At 36.5% G+C, this 22,068-nt stretch overlaps 1 protein-coding gene across 1 annotated transcript; it reads right to left on the reverse strand.

Annotated features, from left to right (window-relative positions):
• Positions 1-11,786: 11,786 nt before the first annotated feature.
• LOC145812783 (uncharacterized) lies at positions 11,787-15,106 on the reverse strand. Its single transcript, XM_082908002.1, has 11 exons — positions 14,856-15,106; positions 14,667-14,766; positions 13,955-14,590; positions 13,533-13,770; positions 13,406-13,435; positions 13,066-13,316; positions 12,779-12,985; positions 12,610-12,699; positions 12,428-12,514; positions 11,991-12,332; positions 11,787-11,893 (listed from the first exon to the last, which is right to left on the reverse strand). The coding sequence occupies exons 1-11, from the start codon at positions 15,104-15,106 to the stop codon at positions 11,804-11,806; spliced, it is 2,322 nt and encodes a 773-aa protein (XP_082764128.1). The 3' UTR covers positions 11,787-11,803.
• Positions 15,107-22,068: the final 6,962 nt, after the last annotated feature.

Raw genomic sequence — 22,068 nt, forward strand, 5'->3', positions numbered from 1 at the left:
CAACCCAAGGGAGTTCCAAGTCGGCGACCTAGTCCTGAGAAAAGTCGTTGGCAACAAGAAGGATTCCAGGGAGGGCAAGCTTGGCCCAAACTGGGAAGGACCTTACAGAATCACTTCGGTATTGGGCAATGAGGCATATCGGCTAGAAGATAGTGAGGGCAAAGAGTTGCCAAGACCCTGGAATACTTGTAATCTAAAGTTTTTCTATCATTAGATTTCCTTGTTATTTGCCGACGTAATGAATAAAATTTTCGCAGAATTCTTCTATATTTGTAACTGATAAAGATAGATAACGTTGTTTCGGAATACGCGCATAATGAGACCCCAAGTGGAACTTAGGTTCACATTAGGGGGCAGAGAGAAGAAATGATGTTTAACACTTGTTGAAACTTGAGAAAAGTTTACAAGTTGAAGTTAAACCGATATGATGTTTAACACTTGTTGAAACTTGAGAAAAGTTTACAAGTTGAAGTTAAACCGAGATGATGTTTAACACTTGTTAAAACTTGAGAAAAGTTTACAAGTTGAAGTTAAACCGAAATGATGTTTAACACTTGTTGAAACTTGAGAAAAGTTTACAAGTTGAAGTTAAACCGAGATGATGTTTAACACTTGTTGAAACTTGAGAAAAGTTTACAAGGTGAAGTTAAACCGACATGATGTTTAACACATGTTGAAACTTGAGAAAATTTTACAAGCTGAAGTTAAACCGAAATGATGATTAACACTTGTTGAAACTTGAAAAAAGTTTACAAGTTGAAGTTAAACCGAAATGATGTTTAACACTTGTTGAAACTTGAGAAAAGTTTACAACCTGAAGTTAAATCGAGATGATGTTTAACACTTGTTGAAACTTGAGAAAAGTTTTCAAGTTGAAGTTAAACCGATATGATGTTTAACACTTGTTAAAACTTAAGAAAAATTTACAAGTTGAAGTTAAACCGAGATGATGTTTAACAATTGTTGAAACTTGAGAAAAGTTTACAATTAAACCGATATGATGTTTAACACTTGTTGAAACTTAAGAAAAGTTTACAAGTTGAAGTCAAACCGAGATGATGATACTTGTTGAAACTTGAGAAAAGTTTACAAGTTAAAGTTAAACGAAGTTTGTATGACTGAGATGTGTTATCCCGAGAAGATTGCACAAAAATTGAAGTGTATACTAAAGATATATTCTAAGTATGGAATCATACAAGAGTAATACAGAGAAGGCACACAGACAAGCATTCAGAAAAGAGAGTTATATTAAAAAGTTGACATATCGGCCAAAGCCTACAATTATTCCAAAAAGAAATGTACAAAGCACAAAAGAAAGAGAAAAACATGAAATCAAGAGTCTTCAGCAGCAGGCTGGGTTTGGACCTCGGAGGACTACTGAGAAGACATCTCGGCAACCTTCTCGGCCTCAAGTTCAGCATCAATTTCTTGAAGGGTTTCATCTATGCTCTTGTCGGCAGGAGGCACGTCTGATGACGCCTTCTCTGGAGTGGCATCCTTGGAGACTTCCTCATCCTCCTCATCTTGAGTCAAGTCCAGGACTTGCTCATTTTTAGGAGGAGACTTGGCCCCAGCAACATCTTTTGACTTCCTCACCAAAACCTCCTCCTCAGATTCAGAGTCGTCATCGGATTAAGTTGGAGTTGGAGGGAATGGAAGAGGAATGTCATCGGCGTTCCTAAAGGGCGAGTCCTCGGGGACTTCAAGTTTTTTTAGAAGAGACATCCAACCAAGGGTGAAACCCTTGTTGCATGCCTGCTTCATTTGCTTTTCATAATCTGCCGTGACATCGGCCACTCCTTCGTTGTAGCCCTTCTCGTCGGCGGCCTTGACCTCGGCTTCTTTGGTGGCCAGGGCGTCTTAAAGCTCTCTTTAGGCCTCGGCCATCTTGTCCTCGGCCTTTTTCAGCTGAGCTTGAAAAACTTTGTTTATCGCCTTAGCAGCACTTGCTTTCTCTTTAGCGTCATGTTGAGCTTTGATAGCATCATCAGCCTGATCTTCCAGGGTCTTCATCTTTGACTGCAAGTTCTTATTAGTCTTTTGAAGAGTGGAGACCTCCCTCTTCTTCTCGGCCAGCTTCTCCCGGTTCTCAAAAGATTGTACTGAGAAAGAATGGGCATGCTGGATGGCCTGAAAGTAAAATAGAACAGAAGTTGTTAGAAAAAATTACAAGTATGGAATGAATAGAAAGAAAGAAAAAGTTGCCAAATAAAGACACTTACTTGAACAGAGCGTTGAAGCATCAGGGCGTAGTTTTCATACTCACTCAACTCGACGTTTCAGTTGAGATCGCCGGGGAGAAGTAGAGCGGTACTAAGGGTTACACCGACGTTAATGTCATCGGCACTATCGTTGGCCATAACTGGCTTATCTTCCAGAGTGATTTTGAGGGCCCAGGGGGCATCATATTTTTTGGACCCCGAGGTGGTTGCAGAGGATGACCTCGGCCTCTTTGATTTTGGAGAATCGGATGGTTGGGCTTCGGCATGCCTTTTCTCCGTAGTAAGCTGGGACTTGTCACTTTCAGCCAGTTTGGAGATCGGCAAAGTGTCCTCAGTGTCAACCTGAGTCACCTTAGCCTTTGGTTGAGCCTTCTTAATTCTTTTTTCTTTGGTGGAGGCTGGGTTTGCGTTGGCTGAGCGTCAACGTCGGAAGGGATGCTGGCTAAGAGGTCTTTTGCAACAGCTTTCTGGCGGCCCATCTCGGAAGAAAACACAGTTCGTCGCTGACGATGTCGTTAAGATGGTGGGATCAGGTATGGAGCCGAGGTTGACGGCTGCTCAGCAGGATCAGAGGTTGATCCTTAGTTTGTCCGAGATGTGGACGCGACTTGTGGAGTTGTGGCAGAAGGTGGAGAAAGGCTTTTCTTCTTCTTCTTTGGGACGTCGGGAAGAGCCGACTTATAAATGGGGATGAAGTTGAGAAGTAGAGGGGCCTTCCGCTTGTGGACTAGCAAATTCAGTAGTTTCTTTAAGTCTTTGCTGGGAAAGAAAGACTGACGGAAGCCCTTTGGTGGTTGAGGGAGAACTGCAAAAAAGAAAAAAGCGTAGACATTAGAGCAGAATGTTGAAAACTTTATGCAAGAAAGCAAGAAAATTTGTGAAGAGTGGCTCTTACCAGCTCCTTTCCCGAAAACTGTTCGACTTAGGGGATAAAGATGGAGGTCATCGTTTGGCTGAAACTCCCAATTACCCGAAACGATGAAGTAATCATCCTCCACTCCCTTGTTGGAGTCAGGGAGGTCAGCAACAATTTTATATTTCATAGACCTCGGCTTGAGGTAATAGATGTGGCCTTTTTCTGATTTCAGGCGACACATGGTATAACAGAACTGGAAGTCGGCAAGAGTAATCCTAACATTCTCTTGTTTGGCTAAGGCTATGGTACCATTAATAACTCGGTACGAATTGATTGCAAGTTACATTGGGTTCAACCTATAGAAGTGGAGGATTTCACGGAAGAAAGGGTCAAGTGGAAACCTAAGTCCACACTCAATAAACGCTACTACTGGGAAAGACATGAGGTTTACATCGGGCATGATAGAGTCGTCATCCCCAGTCAACCTCAGATGGACGTCGGTAGGAATAGAAAACTCTCGCCTGAAGTATTCTAATTTTGTCGGGGTGTCTACCCTATGCTTCCACATACCCATGATATCAGCTTAACTCAAGGGGTTGGATTTCAGAAAGGTGTTTTAAAAGGGTTATTAGGACCTCGGCAAAAATCAAAATTGTGTGCTAGGTAAGAATTTGAGGAAATAGTTCCAGTTTTTCCTAAAAATCAAGGGTTCTACAAACAAATCCCAAACCTAAATAAATGGAGCAAGATTGGAGGCAGAAATCTGAAAAAGACACAGAAAATAGAAAATAAGAACGTGTTTCAGAATCAAGAACAAGGGTGAACTACCAAGAACACTATGGCAAAGTGTGTGAAAGGGTACAAGGTCAAGAACAGTTGCAAAATTGCAAAAAAATTGTGAGCAGTGCGAGTATTCAAGACACGGGTAAAGGGCAAAATCGTGAAATAAACACATTCAGATGCATGATTCATAAATCAAATGTTTGAGTAAAACAACAATGGCAACTAATGATAAAGTAAAATTTCTTGGAGCGTAACAAGAACTAAAAACCAGAAGGAACGATGACTTACCAGAGGGAAAAAGCCGATGTTGAGATCGCCGAAGTCAGACAAACGGCGGTAGCGGAAAAAGAGCCTCGTCGGAAGAGGTGAAACAGTGGTGGCAGCAGAGCTTCAAAGCTTGGAACAATGGAAGATTAGAGAAGGCAAGAGAGAGAAAGAGTTTGAATAGAGATGATGTAAAATGAAAAGACAAAAGAGGGAAAAATTTTGTTAAAAACCTAAAACGGCGGCAACACAGAATTGATAAGCCTAGAAAAACGGATTTGTCAGACGGCGCAGGCAGGCATGAGACGACTTACAAGCGCGTAACAAGTACGATCCAGTGAGGGGAAGGCACGTGGCTTAAACGGTTGAGTTGTTATGTATAACAGCTCATACGCGTGAAGAAGCCCTTGGGATTCTTAATCTTTAAGAAGACATATCGGCCTATGATGATCTCGGCTTACGCCGATGTACTAGCAGGAAGCACCGATATAGGTTCCATCACCTTAGGATGCCGAGGTAATAGAACCTAGGGGGCAATTGTGGGGATATATTTTTTGAGTCCCAACACGTGGCCAAGGTGACGCCGACGTGTCAACCGAGGTGCCATGTGTCCAGGACATGACGCCGAGGTGATCTCGGCAAGGCCGAGGTTATCTCCGAAGATATCAGAATCCGAGATAAATGGATAAGGCACAAGAGTCCTAGAATGAGGAGGGACTATAGCATGGATAAAGATAGCACTCTTAGGGAGTTTATCTTTATCTCTTAGAGAGTCCAGGATAAGCACTGAGTAAGAGTCCATTGAAGCTAGGCTTCTGTTGGGACAAGGATTGAGTTAACTATACAAGAAAGGCACCCCCGTGGGTCTAAGGTACGCAATTTATGTTCTGAACAGTGAAATTAGCACTATTGATTATCTTTGAGAGATATACTGACTTGATCGTCGGAATGTCCCCGGGTAGACGAACCACCGCCGGAATCTTCTCTTTCTGTTGCAGGTCAGCCAGGTGTCATCTATTCTGCTAGTGCTCTCTAGCTGAATACTAAGTTGGGCAGTGTGATCGGAAAATCACTCACACAGCAATTACAAGATGAGGGACCGAAGTATAATTTATTATAAAAATCAAAAGTGGAAAGTATAATTTGTTCATAAATTTATAAAATTAGCAGGTTGCCCTCTCAAATTTCAATTATAGATGAGGTTGCTTTCAGAGTATTTGAAAGATTATCCAAAAATCTACCATGTTGTGCTAATTTTCCTAGTGTTGTAATTGTAGTACATTGCATAAGTATTAGGCCTTCACTTGATATGAAATTGCTAATTGCTAAGGAATGCTGAAGCACAACTATATAGCTTCTTTTAACTTTTATGAAGTACCTTAACAGGGAAGAAGGAGCTGTTTGGGAAGGGTTATTTGGACTAAAATAGTCAATAAAAATAAAATAGGTTAAAATAATCAATAAGATAAAATGTAACATTCAACCTATAATTATTTTACTTTTTCTCTCTCAACTATCAAATTAATTATAAAAAAATTCAATTATTTTTCCAAACACAACCTTTTTAGTAAGGCTAAAATAATAAAAAAAAATTAATTAAAATAGTCAACTTTTCAAACAAGACCTAAATGAGGAGATCAAATTGACAATGGTCATAGTTCATAGCAAATCATCAAATTATGAATTTTTTTGGGGAAGTAAACTTGGGGAAAATGTGAAGGCAAATAAATTAACAACAAACAAAAAATTGTAACTAAAAAATTTCAGAAGCCCTTAATCAATGGGAAAAATTACAAATAAGTGAAATTAGAGAAAATAATTGTAAATCAAAATAGAATCTTTTAAAATTGTAATAGAGGTGGGATGAGGGAAAAATAATTACAAATGTGTGAAATCTGTCCCAAAATGACTAAAGTACCCCTTATCCTTTGCAACTTCGACTATTGGTCCCTCTCCATCCTCAGTCAATACCCTTTCTTGCCACCCTCAATCTCCCCTATCATCCCTTCTACATTTCCTTGCTACCCCCAGCTTCTCTCTTACATTCTCATTACCCTAAAGAACAGGGGTTGGATTCCTTTAGTTATGATTTTGGAAAGAATTTTACAGGTCAAATTTATAGAAAGAAATGTGTCTAAACTAGTTGTCATGTTAGAACTATTTAGATGTTAGACCTAGAAATTCTGAAAGGGAGGCGAGGTAATATTATTTAGATTCTAGAGGGACTAAAGTAAAATTTATACAGATTTTGGGATTAAAATACTAATTTCTTTATAATATTCAACTTTGCATAGGAATAATGAAATTTTCAAAGGCCTAGTAGGGGAAGGTTTAAGTAATATTGTATAGATTTTAAGGGCCAACTTTTTTTTTATATACTAAACTATGAAAATGCAAAGAAAATAAAAATACATTAAAATACTTATTTATTTTATTATTATTATTTTTTTACCTTCAACAAATCTAAGGTTCAAATGGAAAAAATTTGTTTGATACATTTTTTAAGTACTTATCTATGTTTTGTATGCGCAAACAATTCGTCCATTTGTGTTCTCGTATGTCCAATCTACCAAATAATTTATCCATTTAGAATGTTGACATATGGTGTCCCATATTAACTTTGGGTTGTATAGAAAATCATAAATTGAATGTTAAAAATTTTACAACAGACTCTCTAGAGTCTTTGTAATAATTCAGATTTTTAATTATTCTATAAAATTTATATTAATATTATTTAATCTCAATTCGAAAAATATATAATTTATTATATGTTGTTATGCGTAATTTTGTAAAACAATATAATTATAATTTATTATATATTGTTATGCGTAATTTTGTAAAATAATATAATTATTAAAAATTTAGGGGTCAAAATAATAATAATAATAATAATAAGTGTAGTAATAAAATAAATAATTAATTTTATATTGGTATACGATAGAGTGTAATTTAATTAAGAATTAATTTATTTATATAATTATATTAAAATATTAAATTGAAAAATAATTATTTTAAATATCTATTAAGAATAAAAATAAATTTATATAATTATAAATTAAAAGTGACACAGCCACGTGGTGGCCGCGGACGGGGCTCACCTCCCTATAAATAGGGAGGCGTTTCACCTGGGTGAAGAAAAGAAAGAAAAAGAAAGAAAGGAAAGAAAGAAAAGAGGAGGAAAAAATGGTGGAAGTTATAAGGATTTTTGATAGTGAAAAGAAAGAGTAAGATATTAAGGTTAAGGTGAATTATATTATATTTTGAGTTATCGTAATATATTTTACGTATATTTTGACTTATCAAAATCTATTTTATACAAGTTATGTTTTATTAGTATATTAATAAAAGTTATGTTTTATAAAGGTTTCAGTTACGTGGATTATTTTTTGAATCCTATTTGCTTAAAATGAAATTCATGAATATGTTTGTTTATATTTTAAAGAATATTTGACTATAACCTTATAAATAATTATGTTTTTGTAAGTACCAACACGGGAGTCCCACGCCTTGGGGGATTTAAATAACCATTAACCTTTGTTTTGTCACTTTGTGGCCCTATGATCCATTGACCTCTGTTCTGTGCGGAGCTAAGTGCTACACTATTGTGGGAGCTACTTCTATAATCCGTACGAGCCACCTCTTGAATCCATACCTCTGTTCTGACTGTCACTCATGTGACCTCTGTTTTGTTGTGTACCGTGATTATGGTTATTTATTTCTGTATTTCAGTTTCTGTCACTTAAACGATTTGTTTACCAATGTTTTATTTACTAAACTGAGTTATGTAAATGTTTTGGCCTAACTAACTATTCATGGTTATTTCGTGTCCCTTATACTCTTTGTATAATATTCCACACTACCAATTTTCAGGAAACATGCAATTCAGAAATAACTTTTGAAAAGTCTTAGACGCGGGGCTGCAGAATAGACGCACAACACTTTTATTGATATTTTTATATGTAAATATCGATCTTTTGGTCAAATACATTTCATAATAAAAATAGAAACTACAATGATTATTTTGGTACTCTTATTTAAATATTACTTCCGCTCGCGTTTATTGATTTGTTTATAAATTGGCCGGAGGTAACTTCAGTTACTGGCCATCACGATACTTAACCCTTGGGTACGGGGAGCGAGTTGTGATAGTCTTCCACATGAATTTATAAGCTTTCGAAAAGTTCTAGAGAAATCTAGAAGATTTTGAAACATTTTAGAAAAATCCAGAACATTAGAGAATTTTGGAGAAATTTAGGAGATTTCAAAAAGTTCTAGAGTATTTTAAAAAAATATAGAAAAGTCCACTATATATATACTAGAATAGTTTAAAGAATTCTAAAATATAATGGAAAAGCAAAAAGATTCTAAAATATTTTAGAAGATTAATGATGGCTATTGGATCAAGTTGAATCTAGCCATCAATTAAGGAAGTGAAAGATTATATAAAGAAAAGATTCCTCATTATGGATTCATAGAAATGAGATAAGAGTTTTGTAGTAGAGAGTAGGTGGTGTGGTGAGAAACCTACTGACCCATAGTATTTGTAATTATGTGATTAAGCATTGTTTATAATATGAATTGAATAAGTTTATAATTTTTAGAGATGTCTAAACTGCTCAAGCCCCCACTACAGGAAAAAGTGTTTTTTGCGACGGCAAAACGCCGTCGCAAATGGTCCGTGAGCCGTCGCTAATACCTTTTGCGACAGTAAGTTGGCTTTTTGCGACGGCAAAGGGGGGTCGCGACAGAGGGGGTTGCAAAAGGGATTTAGCGACGATAAGTGTCGTCGCCATTGTTTTTTGCGACGGGAGGCTGCCTTTTTTGCGACGGCAATGTTCTGTCGCCAATAATGGAAGAAAATCTGACTTTTTGCGACGGCTCAGTATTTTCGTCGCTAAAAAAGGTTTTTGAGACGGCAAGAAGGCCGTCGCTAAAAGTGTCGTAGCTTATACTATTTCCGACGGCAGCCTGAGCCGTCGCTAAAGGTCTTATTTTAAATTAAATTTCGTAGCTTTTGCGACAGTATGTCTGCCGTCGCAAAAGCCTCAAAAAATGTTTTTGCGACGGGTAATTATGCCGTCTCAAAAAATAAAAAAAATAAATAAAAAACCTGTTGGGAAATTATTAAAAAAATTAAAATAACCTGTATTAAATGAAAAATAACTATAAAAAAATCCAAAAATTACATAATAATATAAATACATACATAAACAAAAGTTGACAAATAATAAAAATTCATAATGTTGTTCCATTCATAACAATACATAAATAAAAATTCATAAAAACAAAAATTATGCCAGTACATAATGTCGCATACTACATACATAATGTTATTCACAAATTTAAATAACATAAATCAAAATCAAAACCAAAAGTTTTCGTCTTGATGTTATTCACAAGTTTGCGACGGGTTACAAAAAAAAAAGTTGGTAATAATCTTTGTACGCCCGCATTCCACAAGAAGCAAGCTGCTACTCAGGAAATATCTGAAAAAAACAAGATAAAAATAATTAATAACCATATAATGGTGTTAATATTTTAATTACAGAAAAATATAAAAAAAAATTGACTACTATATAATTAGAAAGATAGTTTAGTAAATAATTTTGACTAGACCGAAATCCGGCTCTAACTCCCAAACCGGGAACCCGATTCGAGCCCCGTCTTCTCCCACAAGTCTCTCGTGCCTAGGCGGTCGTGTGTGCCAACTTTCGTGCTAAAGCGACGCCGTTTGGTGATTTTGGAGCATTAACGCCTCGAATTCAAGTTTCTTAAGGAACTAGTTTGCCTAAAGTGAAATCCGGCTCTAACTCCCAAACCGGGAACCCAATTCGAGCCCCGTCTTCTCCCACAAGTCTCTCGTGCCTAGGCGGTCGCGTGTGCCAAGTTTCGTGCTAAAGCGACGCCGTTTGGTGATTTTGGAGCATTAACGCCTCGAATTCAAGTTTCTTAAGGAACTAGTTTGCCTAAAGTGAAATCCGGCTCTAACTCCCAAACCGGGAACCCGATTCGAGCCCCGTCTTCTCCCACAAGTCTCTCGTGCCTAGGCGGTCGCGTGTGCCAAGTTTCGTACTCAACCGACGCCGTTTGGTGATTTTGGAGCATTAACGCCTCGAATTCAAGTTTCTTAAGGAACTAGTTTGCCTAAAGTGAAATCTGGCTCTAACTCCCAAACCGGGAACCCGATTCGAGCCCCGTCTTCTCCCACAAGTCTCTCGTGCCTAGGCGGTCGCGTGTGCCAAGTTTCGTGCTCAACCAACGCCGTTTGGTGATTTTGGAGCATTAACGCCTCGAATTCAAGTTTCTTAAGGAACTAGTTTGCCTAAAGTGAAATCCGGCTCTAACTCCTAAACCGGGAACCCGATTCGAGCCCTGTCTTATCCCACAAGTCTCTCGTGCCTAGGTGGTCGCGTGTGCCAAGTTTCGTGCTAAAGCGACGCCGTTTGGTGATTTTGGAGCATTAACGCCTCGAATTCAAGTTTCTTAAGGAACTAGTTTGCCTAAAGTGAAATCCGGCTTTAACTCCCAAACCGGGAACCCGATTCGAGCCCCGTCTTCTCCCACAAGTCTCTCGTACCTAGGCGGTCGCGTGTGCCAAGTTTCGTGCTAAATCGACGCCGTTTGGTGATTTTGGAGCATTAACGCCTCGAATTCAAGTTTCTTAAGGAATTAGTTTGCCTAAAGTGAAATCCGGCTCTAACTCCCAAACTGGGAACCCGATTCGAGCCCCGTCTTCTCCCACAAGTCTCTCGTGCCTAGGCGGTCGCGTGTGCCAAGTTTCGTGCTCAACCGATGCCGTTTGGTGATTTTGGAGTATTAACGCCTCGAATTCAAGTTTCTTAAGGAACTAGTTTGCTTAAAGTGAAATCCGGCTCTAACTCCCAAACCGGGAACCCGATTCGAGCCCCGTCTTCTCCCACAAGTCTCTCGTGCCTAGGCGGTCGCGTGTGCCAAGTTTCGTGCTCAACCGACACCGTTTGGTGATTTTGGAGTATTAACGCCTCGAATTCAAGTTTCTTAAGGAACTAGTTTGCTTAAAGTGAAATCCGGCTCTAACTCCCAAACCGGGAACCCGATTCGAGCCCCGTCTTCTCCCACAAGTCTCTCGTGCCTAGGCGGTCGCGTGTGCCAAGTTTCGTGCTCAACCGACGCCGTTTGGTGATTTTGGGATGTTAACACCTCGAATTCAAGTTTCTTAAGGAAGTAGTTTACCTAAAGTGAAATCCGGCTCTAACTCCCAAACCGGGAACCCGATTCGAGCCCCGTCTTCTCCCACAAGTCTCTCGTGCCTAGGCGGTCGCGTGTGCCAAGTTTCGTGCTCAACCGACGCCGTTTGGTGATTTTGGAGCATTAACGCCTCGAATTCAAGTTTCTTAAGGAACTAGTTTGCTTAAAGTGAAATCCGGCTCTAACTCCCAAACCGGGAACCCGATTCGAGCCCCGTCTTCTCCCACAAGTATCTCGTGCCTAGGCGGTCGTGTGTGCCAACTTTCGTGCTAAAGCGACGCCGTTTGGTGATTTTGGAGCATTAACGCCTCGAATTCAAGTTTCTTAAGGAACTAGTTTGCCTAAAGTGAAATCCGGCTCTAACTCCCAAACCGAGAACCCGATTCAAGCCCCGTTTTCTCCCACAAGTCTCTCTTTAACTTAGAATGTCTAAATTATGCAAAGATACATTTTATACCTGATCTTCTGGTGGTGGTGTATATGGATTCTCGTCTTCTGCAGATTCCCTAAATGCCCGGTGGCCACTCGATGCATCAGGAACCTATGATAGTTAATACATAATGTGGCAATCATATTCGAATTTTATACATAATCTTGTGTGAAAATTGAACTATCAAACAATTTAATTTATATCGAACCTGTCTGTTGGGATCCACACTTGCCCCTTGTGACACTAAGGCCATCATCTCAGCTCTCATCTGCTGTAAATGTGTAGAGAACTCTGTTCGCAGCTCCTCCCTCAACTCATCCCTTAGCTCTGCACGAACCTTCTGCGTGATCTGATCAATAGTCGATGGCTGGGGTGTTGATTGTGATGGCCCAGCACCATCTTTATACACCGCTCTCCGAGGCACAATTCTCCCGTATGTGCGACAATATCCATGTCCGTCATGACCTATCAACTCATGGAAAATGGCATTCCTAGCCTCCAAAGTCCGACCATCCTCAGGTAACATAGAGAGTTGACGATTAAACTCATCCTGTATTGAATAAGGCATATAAGTATATGCCAAATTAAGATGGTTGACACACAAAAAATAAACTTTAAATACAATCAAAGGTGTTTGGAAACTACCAAGGTCTGAATAACCTCTGGGTCATCTACTCTACGTGTCATAAGCCAAACATTCATCTTATCAGTAGACTCCCCCTTACTGGTCATCTGCATTTTTTTAGAAATATGAAAATTAGAATGTAAATAATTTGTAAATATACAATGTTTATTTATATACAAAAATATAACAATAAAATGTAAACCTCATGCCGTATCTGAGAGAAAGTAGTACGCCCTGTGGTATGAGCTATGCCGTGAGCTCGCCGATTTTTAGCGTTCCTACTTGCGATTTTCTATAACAGGTTCGACAAATGTGAGTATGTAAATATGATTTGTATGTTTACATATCATAAATATAACTTATTTGTATACCTCAGCATCGGAAGTACGCCAATACTCCACAAGTTCTTCCCACTGGCTTGGCACAATGTGCATAGGAACATCATCCTTCAGATTAGGATCAGAACTTCTAGGCTTGAAATACTTAGCCTTAAGCTTGTTCTTGTGATCCTTCCATATGCTATTGCAGTTTTTCATGCAGATTGGCTTGTACTCCTCTGGACATATATTCAAATTGTCCTATAAAACACAATTTCAAAGTTTAAATAATAATAACACAATTTTGGAATTCGAATTTGTGGACAAAAATATACTTTTACCTTCACATCCTTCCAGATAGCATCAATAATATCATCAGGCACATTGTTCCAGTCAAGAAAAGTAAGAGGAACAATGTTACCATTCCGCACAATAATGCCAAGTTGAGTAGTTAACTTAGCCACGTTATCCCCTATTGGGCAGTAATTTCCATCAAATTGTATGTCTAGCTTTTTACCAGTACCCCACTCTTTAATGCCCTTGGCACATCCTCTACCACGCCTAGTCGAGGTTGATGAAGAACTAACATGACCTGTGAGATACAATAACAATAAACAATATGCAATGGTAATAAACAAATGCAAATTTAAATAATGTGAATACAAATCATATCACATAAACCTGAGGTGGGCTGTGAAGAAGTCGAAGGGTCTGCAAAATACAATGAGAATAAACAAGTTATATATAATGAGCATAAATAAATGTATGTTTAAATAATTTTCATACAAATCAAAGCAAATTTATATACCTGCGGATGGCTCATAAGCTGATGATGATAGCTGCTGTGGTGGCACTGATGGTGGACGCACCGATGGTAGACGTGGAGGCTGAGTACATGGTAGCTGCTGTGGTGTCACTAAAGGCCCCTCCGATAGTGGCCGACGTGATGCCTCCTCTGATGGTGGTGCTACTGATGTCCTGTTATGTAGCACATCAGACATCATGCGCCGGGGATGATCAGGCTTCTTCTTCCTTCCCATAATAATCTGCAAGCAATATAACATTAATTGACATTAGAAACATAGACAATGGTTTGTCGTCAACTATAATATGACATTAATTGAACTAATACAATTACAAAGACAAAGTAAATTAAGAAATTGATGATTAACTACAACCTTGGCCTTAATTAAATTACTAATGTTTCCACCACTATCAGCCTATTTGAACATCAACTGTTTCCTCTTCTGAGACTTCCCTCACCCAACCAACTTCTTCATCACGAAGCATTATATTTTCTTCCAATTGTTGGCTCATGTATGGCTCGATTTGTGGATCAGTCGAACTCATATCAAATAAACCTCTTTGAGACATCTTCACCACGACTTGCCAGTCTGGTTGTAACGGGTCTGCAACATACCAAACTTGCTCTGCTTGGGACGACAAGATGAAAGGTTCATTGGTAATTCGATCATCTCGGTACAACAAATGATTGAAGTTCACCAACGTGAAATTGAAGACATCTTCTTTCTTTCCGTGAATGTTGTCAATCCAATCACACTTAAACAACACATGTTTCTTCTCATTGGAATATCGAATCTCAACAATATCTGTCAATTGTCCATAATAGTACACAGACCCCACACGAGGATTCTTGTCTTTTCGACTAGCATAACTTATGGTATCTGCCTTCAAAGCTACACCACAATTTTGTGTGGCTCGACGATCATCCATGGCCTTTACTCGATACCGAAACCCATTCAGTATATACCCGTTGAACCTCCTTGCCAAGTTATGAGGACCATTTTCCAATAGAATAATCTCTTCAGAAAATATGACATCAGTAGTCCTTCGCAAAGTTTGGACCTATTTTACACGAAAATGTAAAATTTAAAATGTAGTTCGACTTAAGCAACTAGAATCTATAGAGTTAAATACATACATGTTCCTTGAACCAAATGTGAAAAGTTTCAAAATGTTCACGCCGAAGCTGATGATCGTCAACACGAGGCATTTTGAGCTTAAGTACTTCAAGGTGTTCGCTGTGTAGATTGAAATTTTAGCAATACAAAAAATTTTGTAGAAAATTCAATAAAACATAATAAAATATTGAGTGAGTGACTTAACCTACTTTATGAATGGTTGAACCGCGCTTGTATTGAATAAGATGTACCGATGAGCTTGTACCCAAGAAGTATTATCAAGATAAAAGCTTGTGTTTTCACCAATAGCATGACCCAAATTATCAGCACCACTATAGTTCCTCACGGGTCGACTAGATTTGGTTTCCACATCATTGAGATATTGTGCACAAAAATTCAGGCATTCTTCCATAAGATATCCTTTAGCAATTGATCCTTCAGGATGAGCTCTATTACGCATGTATTGCTTCAAAGTAAGAAGATACCTCTCAATTCGATACATCCATCGAAACTGAATCGCTCCACCCAATAAGGCTTCATCAACTAGATGTATAGGCAAGTGCTCCATTATATCAAAAAAACTCGGAGGAAATATTTTCTCTAGATGACAAAGTGTTATAGCGATACGATCTTGAATATATTGCAAATCCGTCGTACGATTCACTTTTGAACACAATTGTCTAAAGAAATTGCTCAATTCAATCAAGGGTTCAATTACATTCTTCGGTAACGATCTTCGAATAGCCAATGGAATAAGTTGTTGCATCAGAATATGACTATCGTGGCTCTTAAGACCCCCAATACTTCTATCATGTGAGCGCACACGACGTGATATATTGGATGAATAGCCGTCGGGAACTCTTACTTCCTTCAACACTTTCAAGAACAAATCTTTCTCATCCTTGGTCATCGTGAATTGTGCTGCTGGTAAATAGGCTTTATTCGACCCTCTTAACTGCAAATGTAGGGGTTTTCTAATATTCATATCTTGTAAATCACGCCGAGCATTAACGCCATCCTTCGATTTTCCTGCAACCCCTAATATTGTCCACAACACATTGTCACAAACATTCTTCTCTATATGCATCACATCGAGGTTGTGTCTTATTAGATTGTGCTCCCAATATGGCAATTCATAAAAGATACTCTTTTTCTTCCAACTGTGGGTGCGATGTCCAGCTTTCTCCTTCTCTACCTGTCTCCTATGCCTCTCCTTAAGGTCATCCCTCTTGTATTGGGTTAAAATACCCTCAGATTCTAATTGTAGCAACATCTCAGTTCCAGACAACAATTTGGGTTTGAGTCGGACTTCCCGAGTACCATCAAATGATACTTTATCCTTCCGGAATTTATGGCTAGTAGGTAAAAATCTGCGATGACAAAAGTATGATTGTTTCCTACTATGCTTCAACCAACACGATGTAGTTTCCTTATTGCAACAAGGACATGCATATTCGCCTTTAGTGCTCCATCCTGACAAGTTTGCGTATGCAGGAAAATCACTAATTGTCCACAGTAAAGCTGCATGCATTTGAAACATTTGATTTGTTGATGCATCAAATGTTGACACACCCTCATTCCATAGTTCTTTCAACTCCTCAATCAACGGTTGTATGTACACATCAATCTTGTCACCAGGTCCTTTTGGGCCGTCAATAAGCACGGCTAAAATTAGAAATGGTTGCTTCATGCACATCCATGGCGGCAAGTTGTATGGAAAGAGCACAACAGACCAAGTGCTATGAACTATGTTCATCGTTCTGAATGGGTTAAAACCATCAGATGCTAAGCCAAGCCTTACACTTCGGCAATCATTACTAAACTCAATATTCCGACGGTTAAAATCTTTCCATGCAAGGGAGTCAGCAGGATGCCTGAAGACACCATCATCAGTTCGTTCCTCTGCATGCCATCTCATTAACTTGGCCGTCTTGGATGACATAAACAACCTCTGCAACCTTGGCTTTAAAGGAAAATACCTCATCTGTTTTGCAGCTATTCGTTTGCCACCTTTGTTAGGACCATTTGAACCACCATCACCATTTGATTTCCATCTACAACTATTGCATATGACACATTTATCAAGATTGGCGTCCTCGTTTCGAAACAACATGCAACTGTTGGGACATGCATCCCACGTCTCATACGTGAAGCCCAAATCTGTTGTGACCTTTTGAGCTTTATAATATGAGTCCGGGAGTTTCACACCCAACGGGAACGCCTCATTCAATAACTCAAGCAGCATGTCAACAGACTTGTCTGTCCACTGATTAAGCACCTTCAAATGTAAAAGTCGAACAATGAATGACAAAGATGTGAACTTCTGACAACCCGGATACAATTCACTTTGTGCATCTTGAAGAAGTTTGAAATACTTTGCAGTCTCTGCATTTGGACCGAGCTGGGGTTCAAATGCATGGGGATCAGGCCCCTGTGGTTCATCACCCTCAACACTTGTATCGGCATATGGATTTCCCATAGCCCCTTGTATCATTCCAATCATATCATCCCCAATGTCTGAATTAGCTAATGTTTCATTCTCTCGATTACCATGCAGAGATACGTAAGATTCCCCATGATTAATCCAATGTTTGTATTTTTTAAAAAAACCATTCAAAATCAGATGCTCCCGTACACCCTCTCGTACAAAATAGTATCGATTCTCACACTTCCTACACGGACAACTGATCATCGAACCTTCAACCCTATTGGTGTAGGCAAACACAAGGAATTCATCAATCCCATTAATGTATTCGCTCGACATCCTATTTGGAAAATCGATCCAACTCTTATCCATCATCTGTACACATCCACAAAAATATCTCATCAAAGTAACTCTAAATATAATACCTACGTATTCATGTACCATGATACCTATCCATCCAATTTCTCTGAAATAGGTAGGTAGTCTTATCCTAGTTAGTTATTTACCGATTTAATAGGAGAACATAAAAAATGATATAATTTCATACTTTCTGAGTCATAACTTAAAAAATAAATAAATCATAACCAAACACCACATGAGGCACAACCAAAGATCTTATAAGTCTTAACTAAAACAATATCATAGTCAACGAAGATAATTCATCATAACTAAAGAAAAAAAAAATGACATAACTAATGATGCATATGATAAATGGATGTGTATGGTAGAATTCTCCAAATTATTAGTATTCCATAATACTATGCGGCATTATTTATGAACTTGATAGATGAGTTATACAAAAACACACTAATCAAGTATATTGTCTCAAAAATTATTTAATAAAAATGGATCATTATTCTGTATATTATAATTTTGAACATCACATACATAATCTTATGTAACAAAGTAGAATAAGAAAGCCCAGTCCAAGTTTCTTTTCTATCTATATATATGGAGGCCCAATTACTTTCCATACTACAAATTACTTCCACAAACACACCAGCAAAGATCAACCAAGTAATGTAAATACTTAAATGCCTCGCACGCTACATGTTGGGAACATTGTAAGATATGCTCTCCTTGAAAGAAAATGCAAAAACTACATATAATGAAATGATAGCAGAATTGCATTAGCTATGGTTATGAAGTTCACAGACTAGATAGATGTACAGTATAACCAAATTAAGCACAGAACCATTACCTGTCGATAGAGTGGTGACTGGAACTTAAAGTTTCAGCTCAGGAAGGTTTCCTTTTGATCAGCAAGGGGATAACAAAAGTTGCACCTTAGGATTTCTATTCCATAGAAAGATTTTGTCAATTATCAAAAAGTTGAAATTGCAATATTCAAAGGAAACAACCAAGTAGTTCAAAACCAATATAGACGGATCACAAAACGAAATAGGAGTACCATTTACATTCGAAAATGCAAGCAGTGTTATTATAGAATACAACAAATAAAAAGAATAGACTCTTCATAGCCCATTTTTGCAATTTACAATTCCGATTACACTTTGGCCTTTCAGCATGAAAATGCACACCCTTCTTCATATAGAAAGTCAAATATATGAAAATAAACATATAGGGAGAAAATATTACAACTACAGAACTACTTTCCATGTTACCTGCCTAATTTTCATAAATGAAATCAAGTAGAGTCACTTCCTTCTGACCAAACTATTCTTGGACTAATTTGGTTGCATTTCGTGTTCAATTTTTTTTCCTAATTTTTTTTTACATATATAAAAATAGGTTGTGAATTTTTAAAAGTTTATTATTTGTCAAAAAAATAAAATGATTGGAAATAATGAGTGTTTCCATAAATGTTATTATTATTTATTTAAATATACAAATTAAGTGTTATTATTTATTTTCAAAAAAATAAAATGATTGGAAAACAATGAAAACAGATTTTAGTTTTATAATGTATATATATATATTTATATATAATAATGAAAACAGATTTCCATAAATGTTATTATTATTTATTTAAATATACAGATTTTATAATATCAATGTAATTAGAATTATAATGTATATATATATATATATATATCAATATGTATATATATATATATATAAAGATGTTACAGATTTATATATATATATATACAGATTTAATAATGTATACATATTAATTTACATATTTTTATATATATAAAGATGATACAGATTTAATAATGTATATATATAGATTTAATAATGTATATATATATATAAAGATGAGACAGATTTATATATACATATTGATACAGATTTATATATATATATATACAGATTTAATAATGTATATATTATCAATATATATATATATACATGATACAGATTTATATACATATATATATATATAGATGATACAGATCTGTATATATCTATACACAGAGAGAGAGAGAGAGAGAGAGAGAGCATACCGCACCACCGTTCGTCCTCGCCACAGCACCGCCGCACCACCGTTCGCCGTTCAGTTTCGCAGGGATTTGGGGAAAAGAAATTGGTTTCACAGATTTAGGGATTTGGATATAGGTTTTACACTTTTTGATCGAGCGGCAAGATGAAGAGCGGGGGCAAAAAAAATTTCACTTTTTGCGACGGTAGGTTTTACACCGTCGCAAATGTCAAGTACTTTATTCATAAAACGACGCCGTTTAACTTAGACTTATTTGCGACGGACAATTGCCGTCGCAATATGTAAAATATTCGCGACAGCAACCGTACGACGTCTCAAAACGTTGCTTTTGGCGACGGTAAAAACATCCGTCGCTAATACTGATACATTTACTTCCTATCCGCGCATTTTTTATTACCGACGGGGACAACGCCGTCGCTAAAGCCCTCATTTGCGACGGTTTAAGCTGCCGTCGCAAAAAACCATTTTTTGCGACGGGAAAATTGCCATTACTAATGGTTCCGTATTTTTTACCCCCTTTTCTTGTAGTGCCCACAAAATCATCATGTATAGTCATATTATTAAATAAATCCAAGCAAAATTCATTCCTCTCATGAAAATGTTTCAAATATACTATTCACATATTAAACAGTTTGATTATGGCTTTGCCCATTCCGATCACAATGCCCTCGTATACTTCCCGCATATCACCAAAACTTCTAGTCAAATTGTACCAAATTGTAAATAGAGGACTTAATGGTAGATATGGTTAAACCGCATATCACCAAAACTTCTAGTCAAATTGTACCAAATTGTAAATAGAGGACTTAATGGTAGACATGGTTAAAATAGAGGAGGTCAACTACTCTGATTGTTTCTTTATTTTAGTTTAATTAAAAAAATATATTGCTAAAACTTTGTTATGGAAAAAAAATTTAAACAAATAAATAGAGTTTTTGCCTTTGCCTTTTACTTATTTTAGCCTATTCAAAACAAGTCTTGCTAAAAAATCCAATTCTAGAACTATTATGATCCATTTGTTTTACATTGTCATGTAACAACTCCATTCTCTCTGAATTTTGATTCATTAATTTAATTTTTGTTTTCTTTATATGAAAAAGTTTGAGAAAATATATACAAAGAATTTTGGGATCACATCGAATTGCTAAATTTCTATTGTGGAACAGAAAATGTATCATGTTTTTGAAAACATGTATTCTCAAAGGTAAACAGTTAGGATATTAGTATTTTCGAGTAACACTGAATTAGACCAAAACAAATGCTTACATGTTGCACAATAATGAAAGTTTTCTATCATTAATAGGATTGAGATTCTTTATCTATGGTGGTCAAATTTAATTATTCAGATTAGGTCTCAATGGCTACTTTATTTAACAAAATTGAGGGATTTCTTAATTCCACAATTAAAAATGAAAAACAAACGTATAGCTAGGATTATATATTTTTATATTTACTACAAAGCAAACGTAGACAAAAGAATTTATGTATTTTATTAATTCAATTGAATAATTAATTTTACACTAATTTCATAAATTTTAATTCTATAAATCAAACATATCTTTAGTGTTTGTTTAATTATTAACAATAGCTGAAAAGGTCTTCGAATCGTTTCTTTTACTTATCTTAGTGATACAAAGTCAGAGCTTGATAATCCATACAAAATAAATTCTGAAAAAATATATGTATATATATATTTATAGTAATATTTATACAATTAATTATTACTTTTGCATAACGTATGAGAGAAAGGGAAATAGATAGAAGAAGAAAAAAAGAAAAAGAAAAAGTCAGCCACCACATCATTATCACCACTATCGTTTCACCATCACCATTAGAATTGTAATCACGTCAAGTGGAGTTTTGGCATTTGAACTCGATTTGATGGAAATTTGTTGAGCTTGACCTTGGAATCAAACCTAAACTAAGGTTTCGTTTAAAGAGAAGAGTTGAATTGAGTTTGGGATTGTTTTAGTAATGAAAAGATAAAATATGTTTTTTAATTTAATAAGATAAAATATCATATTTAATTCATAATTATTATATTTTTTCTCTCACAAAAAGTCAAAAAAGTCAAAAAGTCTTTCCCAAACGAAATCTTTTAACTCCGGGCTAAAATAGTTAAAAAGCTGAAAATTTAAAAAGTCAACTTATTTCTCAAATGAACCCTAAGATACCTATTTAAAAATATATATATATATATATATATATATACAAAATATAAAAGAGTACTTATATTAATAATAAATTTTGTCAATTACATATGTAAATTTATGTAAATACCAAACATTGACAGAAAATAAAAAGAACTAATGAAAATATATTGATAAATTATTATAAAGAAATATTAGTTTACATTCTTTATGTTTATGAGTTTTGTCTAATCGAGTTTGGTTTTATTCAAACTCAACTCAATTACTAAATGTGTCTAAAATTTGGACTTGAGCTCATTAATTTATTAAATAGGTTGATCAATTAAGTTTTAAATAAGTCAAATTCAAACGATTTATACTCATTTATAATTTAATCACCACCACTCCCTCCACCTTCATCACTACTGTCACTTCCATTACCATGTCACGCCAGCATTGTT

Source organism: Camellia sinensis, chromosome 15, assembly GCF_055761805.1.
Source record: "Camellia sinensis isolate YWXY chromosome 15, ASM5576180v1, whole genome shotgun sequence".
Classification (NCBI taxonomy): Eukaryota; Viridiplantae; Streptophyta; class Magnoliopsida; order Ericales; family Theaceae; genus Camellia; species Camellia sinensis.

Coding starts and splice junctions, on each gene's coding strand:
- LOC145812783 (XM_082908002.1), bottom strand. CDS start 15,106: ATGCGTAATAGAGCTCATCCTGAAGGATCAATTGCTAAAGGATATCTT. Junction 14,767..14,855: donor GCGGTTCAACCATTCATAAA/GTAGGTTAAGTC, acceptor CAATCTACACAG/CGAACACCTTGAAGTACTTA. Junction 12,986..13,065: donor CTATCTGGAAGGATGTGAAG/GTAAAAGTATAT, acceptor TGTGTTTTATAG/GACAATTTGAATATATGTCC.